Consider the following 6,621-nt stretch of genomic DNA (forward strand, 5'->3'; position numbering starts at 1 on the left):
AACCATCAGACTTGATACTGAACTCAGCTCAGTAAAGGCGATTTTTCTATTGTAGACTGCAGCAGCCAAACTGATCTCAAATCAACAAAGCGTCTGTTACCAACCGACCAATGGAGTGCTCGTGTGAGCGTCACGTGACTAAACACGGAAGTGTTAGAAGCATGAACAGTTAGGAGACTGACCTAGATCAGAAAATAGATTCAGAAACTCAATATATCCCCGTTTTTGTGAACTGAGATAGATGAATTACACGTCCTAAAGGTTTCCGAGCTGAGCAATGCCTCTAGTTCCTGCGAACCAGCCGCAGCTGATCCGCTCGAGTCAGAAAGATGAGTATTACCAGAAGAACCTGACAAACAACGCTAACGAGCTCTTCCACACATTCGCTGGTAACTCACTCACAAACACATCACATGCACGAGCTCCAGTCATTTAGTGCATACACATTTAGATTTTGCTTACATATTTTTTTCTAATAATTCTCACCTACAACTAAATACCAATCAACATGTCTTGCACTAAAACAGTCGCAGTATTTATTTTAGTATTTAGTACATTGAAAGTGTAGTATTTCCTTTTAAATAACACTTTTCCTTCATTTTTAACACAATATTAAATGCAGCCATAATGAGCAGATGTGTGTGTATGTAAAGTAATAAAAATAACAAAAGCATGTAACAAATTATGAAAATGCAAAAAAGTATATACAACTATTAGTAAATTCAAAATATATAAAAAATACAATAATATATAAATCAAATATAACACTGTTGCATAATATAAGAGTAGTATCCTATTCTGAATTTTTATGAAAAAAAAAGGAAAATCTTGTTTTCCGTTATACATCCCGTTTAATAGAGCTGTTTATTCAAAGATTTATTTGTTTATTTTCCTTGAGGTTCCAGACGTTGGCTTCAGTGGAGGAAGGAAATTGAATTACTGTCTGATCTGACCTACTATGTCTTAACAACTTTATCTGGTGAGTTATTCACTGCAGTATTGCAGTACTGCTGATGTGTTCCTCGTCTGAGCATTTGTGGAGTTTGAGAGCCCTGTCTTGTTGTCTGTTTCATTAAGGATACCAGACGCTGGGCGAGGAGTATGTCAGCATCATCCAGGTGGACCCCAGCCAGAGAAGAATCCCCTCGCGGATGCGCAGAACCGCACTCATCCTCTTCCACTCGTTTGTGCCTTATCTTCTGGACAAGGTCTTGATCTGCGTTGAGAATGAGCTGGAAGCAGAAGCTCCTCAGACGAGCAGGACCTGGAGTCCGTTGTCACATGTGCGGCTGTGGATTCAGAGAGCTGTAGGGATGCTGACGGAGTCTCAGAGGAAGGCTCTGGTTCCCCTCGTATTTGCCCTGCAGCAAGGGATCACACTGCTGTACAGACTACATGTGGCCGTCTTTTACATCACCGGAGCCTTTTACCACATTGGCAAAAGAGCTGCAGGTGTTAGTTATGTAAGTATTTGTTAGGGATGCACAATATTATCGGAACGTTATCGGAATCGGCCGATAATGTAAAATAATATGAAAAAATATGCCGATCTTTTACCAGAATGGTGATTCAATTCACTATTTTTGGATCGCAGCATTTAATCTGAGAATGCAAGTTCAGAATAACGTGTCCGGTGTGCAATAGAGTTATTTACTTAGGGGCGCTGTTGGCCTACTTTGTAATGAAATTTAAAATTATTATAAAAAATATATACAAGAAGCTCTAAAAAGTACAGTATTTTTACAGCTCCTTTGCTTTAGAGCATCTACAGATGTTAAATTATCTACAAATGTTACCACTGCATCTGTCTGAAAAAAAAAGACAGTGGTGATTTTTAAAACTTTCTATGTACTCTCAGTATTAAAGAAACATTTTGTTAGAAACAAACCAAAATTGAAAATAATTTGTTTGTACTCTCTGCACAGGAGAGAGACTTGGTGTTGTTTCCAAACAAAAGGAAATATATATATCGGTATCAGGGACGGCTACTGGCCAAAATGAGATGAAAAATATCACTATATCAGCAAAAATCCAATATCGTGCATCACTAGTATTTGTTCTTTAACTATTATAAAACCAGTAATGTGGGAATAAGATCCTATGTGTTGTATTAATTAAGCACAATGATGCAGCAGAGGATTTAGGTTCAATTCTTTAAGAAGAGCTGTATGAGAACAAAATACCATTGGTACTTCACTTCAGTACACACTAAAGGCACTAAATAATAACCTTGTTCAAATATCATGGTATTTACATTGTACTCCAATGTGCTGCAGAGAATACTGTGGTATTACCATGGTAATGTCCAAAAACATGCTGATATCTTGGTACCTTTGCTTTAAGTGATTGATTGCTTTAAAAACACCCACTTTTCACTTTTCACCATGGCATTGTAGCATTTGCTTCTGAGGCTTTTCTTCAACCAATTCCTGATCATTAAAATCAAGGCAAACTCACTTTTTTTTTTTTTTTATAAAATGTCCTGTTTTTCAAACCATTCAAAGGTTTGGGGGCAGTAAGAATTATTATTATTATTATTATTATTTGTTTTTTCACCAATGCAGACATTTTTTGATTGAAAAATACAATAATATTAACAGTAATATTTGGAAATAATAACAGTAATATTGTGAAATATTATTATTTCATATTTCTGTGTAAATATGCCTTAAACTGTAATTTATTTCTATGATGTCATAGCCCTATTTTCAGCATCATTCCCCCAGTCTTCAGTGTCACGTGGTCCTTCTGAAATCATTCTGATCTGCTGCTCAAGAAGCATTTATGATTATTATTATCAGTGTTATAAATAGCTGTACTGCTTCATATTTTTGTGGAAACTGTTTTTTCTTTTTTTTCCAGAATGCTTAGATGAATAAGTTATAAAATTTATAAAAGTTTATAAAATTAAGTTAAGCAGCATTTATTTGAAATGGGAAATCTTTTGTAATATTCTAAATGGATTTCTCGGACGCTTTTGAGCGATTTAATGCGTTCTCGATGAATAAACACATTTCTCTCAGGGAAGAAAAAACACTGACCCCAAACTTTTGAACGATATGATGTCGGAGCTGTGTGTGAGCGTGTGACTGTGTTTCTTTAGCTGAGAGTGGGTCATGTGTCTGGTGACGACCCGTGGATCAGGAACAGTTACCGTCTGCTGGGGGCTCTGTCCCTGCTGCAGCTGGGCATCACTCTCACACTGCAGTTTAACAACCTCAGGCAGAGACAGAGAGCTCGACAGCAGTGGAAGCAGCACAGAAACCTGCTCCCCAGGTACCACAGCCTACATTTAACAAATGCTTCTCAGCTTTTTCATAAAACACTCTTTCAATAGAAAAGATACCTGTAGTGCCCTAAAGTGTAGTGGTTCCTTTCACTGCTGTTTCCTATAGGTTTTTTTTTTTGTGTGGGTCAGTGTCATAATATAACTTTTTTTTTTTTTATTCTGATGTATAAATGCACTTATATAAACACCAAGGTGTCCCAATATCGCAATTGAGGCAGGAAGCCATAAAGAAATCCATAAACCAGTCATTATTTCACAGAGAGGACCCTTAATAAGTGTGTCATCCTAAGTAAATATCTATATATATATATATATATATATTGCAACTTTTTGTATTTATTTATTTTATACACATGCTGGTTCATTCACAGTTCTTCAGGCTATCAAATGGTAAAACCCCAAACTTGAAAATTATGGTTACATCACTTTTTAACATTTTTGAGTTATTAAAGCTAAAATGTTGTAATAATATATATATATTTTAAAAAATATGTTAAGAAAAAAACAACGACAACTGAAAATATGAAACCAGAACGCCTTTGTTATCTTATAAATATTGCCTTTGGATGATTTGCCGCAGAATGTAAACCTTTTATTATTATTATTGTGGTAATGCTTGTATCATCATGAGGGGAAGTGATGTATCTTCTGTTGCTCAGGTGTTCTGTGTTCTTCTTCCAGTCTTCAGGTCAGCCAGTCGTCGTCTCGTTCCTCGCGCTGTATCTTGTGTTTGGAGGAGCGCAGGAACACCAGCTGCACTCCCTGTGGTCATCTCTTCTGCTGGGAGTGCATCACTGAATGGTGCAATACCAAGGCAAGACTGTTATATATAAAATAAGGCAGTGGTGTAAAGTTCAGCATTTCTGATGTCTGATCAGTCAGTTTCTTTGTTGCTCTTATTATAGAGCGAATGCCCTATGTGTCGAGAGAAATTCCAGCCTCACAGATTGGTTTTCCTGAGAAACTACAACTAGACTGTGGGATGATCCAGACTTCAGAGAATTGAACTCTGTTTGCATTAGTTTTTAATAATTGCATGACATGGAAATGACTTTTGTACAAAATAGACAAAGAATACAAATGTCTTCCTGTAATTTAATTTGTTGATTATGCAGATTATTTAATGCTGATTGTAACATTCCTCAAATAAAATAAGATTGTAATATTTTTAACAAAGCTTGGTGTTTGTATTGCTTCACGCATTTTTACATCTCTTTCATCACGCAAGAAACTCATCTGAAAGATACGGAAGCCAGTTTCTATCGCTAAATAAAAAATAAAACCAGGACATTTTTCTCAGAATTTTAAGTTATAAAGTAAAAAATGCAAGTTAAAAAATCTCAATAGTTTTTTTTTTTTTAATAATTTATTTATACTTTAAATCATTACAAAAAATAAATAAACAAAAATATATACAAAATTTACAGAAACGGGAAGATGAAAATACACAAAGAATTACAGAAAGAAGATGCACTGAGGATTTTCTACCCATAAAAAAATAAAATTAAAAATTTAATTAGAGTACAGTACAATCACATACAGTAACAGTAAACATCTTTACTGGTGATCGATGTGGGGGGAGATAAGGGGATCACACACAGAGTAGGATCAAGCTGGAGAGTTTTGATATGTTATAAACTCACAATTGTGAGAAAAAAAAAGACAATTGCAAAATATAAACTCGCAATTGAGACTGAAGTCAAAATTGCATGTTATAAAGTCAAAATTGTTAGATAAAAACTGCAATTCAGACTTTTTTCTTGCAATTGTGAGAAAAAAAGTTTGAATTGCGCGATACAAATTTGCAATTGTGAGAAAAAAAGTCTCAATGACCTTGTTTTATTTTTTATTCAGTGGCATATAAGATGACAATCTTCTGAAAACAAATGTTAGGTTATAGGTAAAGGTTTTTTTTTTTTTTTTGAAAACTAATCCATGTAATAATAAATATCAGAACACATTTCTGTGTGCATTATTGCAGTTTGTTAATGAATGGTTGGTTGTTACTGTTCTCAGTAAACAGACAAAATATGATAAAAAAACTGAAACCTCTGACGAGTCTAGAGACTGATTGAGAATGGACTTGGATTTGGCTCAGTTATCAACCATTCAGACCTGCTCTCTTAAAGGCTCCCAGCAGGTTGGTGGTAAAGTAATCTGGTTGTAATCTTCTTAGCTCACACAACCTGCGGTTTGAAGGTTTGTCCACATTTTATACAGATCATTAACTGAAGATGATAAAATAGAGGCATTAGCAAGTATAACATGCTGCTCCTGAGGGTGAGTGATTATTGTAAATACTGTACAGCTGTGGCCTAATTATCATCATTATTGCCACTCGATTATCCACATTTAGCAATATAAATCTTCTATCAGTTGACATTTAAATGATTAGATGTTTAACTGAACTGTTTGCGCTGGATAATTGGGTGTTTTTCGATGCCTGTATATTCCATTAAGCTGATGGAATGAGACCTGTTTTTTTTTAAATGATACCTGAGCAGGTTTGTATTGAGACGGCAAAGTATGCTGTAGCCTGTGGAAAACACAGATGAGCCTCATATGCTCCAAACTAAAGAAGTACAACCTCATACAAGAGCACCCCGCTGAGCAGACTTCCCTGATGCTCACATGTGTTTCTGAGCCCTTCGTTCAGCAGACAGACTGCACTTTTGATCTTCCTCACCACACCATGTGGAACAAGAACATTTATTCGGCTTCAGACACTGCAAGTGGCTCACAAAATGCCAAGAGAGATACTAGACCAAGTGATGCTACAGCCCTCAGATGTTGTAATACAGCAGCCGAGCGCAAGTGTGTGCAATGGAAAACCCCAGAGAGGCATTGCACTGAGGATTCCTCATTATCCGCAATTTCAAAGAAAGACATTCAGCCTAATTCTGCAGACATTGCTTATAAACCCCTTAAGGAAGCACTCGCTTTTCAAAGGCAAGATGAAAGGCTTTCGTCCTCTACCTTTCATGAGCTTCTCGAGTCCTCGTGGATGTCTGCAAACTTGCATTGCTCGATGCTAAACTTCAACACAACTGAACATGCAATCAACTTCTCTGGATCCACCTCAGCGGTTTCCTCTCGCACTAAACCTGTTGTCTCTGAAGGCGAATGCATCTATAGAAGTGAACAGTTTCAGTGCTGTAATACAAGACTGGGATCTAGTTACATCCCTACAGTTTCGATACACAGCAAATCATCAAACGAATGTGGGGAACATGAAGATTTTGTCAGAGAGATGAGGCCTGATGGCAACAAATTGGCTTTTGATAGGCCTACAGAGATTTACACACATAAAAGTCTTGAAATGCAGGAGGGAT

The 6,621-nt window shown here is 36.3% G+C and overlaps 1 protein-coding gene across 1 annotated transcript; it reads left to right on the forward strand.

The window, feature by feature from the left end:
- The first annotated feature begins 126 nt into the window (after window positions 1-126).
- On the forward strand, window positions 127-4,465 carry pex10 (peroxisomal biogenesis factor 10). The gene is made up of 6 exons (XM_059523476.1): window positions 127-389; window positions 899-979; window positions 1,078-1,463; window positions 3,104-3,276; window positions 3,971-4,103; window positions 4,195-4,465. The coding sequence occupies exons 1-6, from the start codon at window positions 278-280 to the stop codon at window positions 4,261-4,263; spliced, it is 954 nt and encodes a 317-aa protein (XP_059379459.1). The 5' UTR covers window positions 127-277; the 3' UTR covers window positions 4,264-4,465.
- Window positions 4,466-6,621: the final 2,156 nt, after the last annotated feature.

The sequence above is a fragment of the Carassius carassius genome, chromosome 34 (genome assembly GCF_963082965.1).
Source record: "Carassius carassius chromosome 34, fCarCar2.1, whole genome shotgun sequence".
Taxonomy (NCBI): Eukaryota; Metazoa; Chordata; class Actinopteri; order Cypriniformes; family Cyprinidae; genus Carassius; species Carassius carassius.

What these genes read in the sequence shown, in the direction of transcription:
- pex10 (XM_059523476.1), top strand. Translation starts at nt 278, where the DNA reads ATGCCTCTAGTTCCTGCGAACCAGCCGCAGCTGATCCGCTCGAGTCAG. An exon ending in GCTCTTCCACACATTCGCTG is followed by an intron (nt 390 to 898) that starts GTAACTCACTCA and finishes ATTTTCCTTGAG; the next exon opens with GTTCCAGACGTTGGCTTCAG. An exon ending in GAGCTGCAGGTGTTAGTTAT is followed by an intron (nt 1,464 to 3,103) that starts GTAAGTATTTGT and finishes GTGTTTCTTTAG; the next exon opens with CTGAGAGTGGGTCATGTGTC.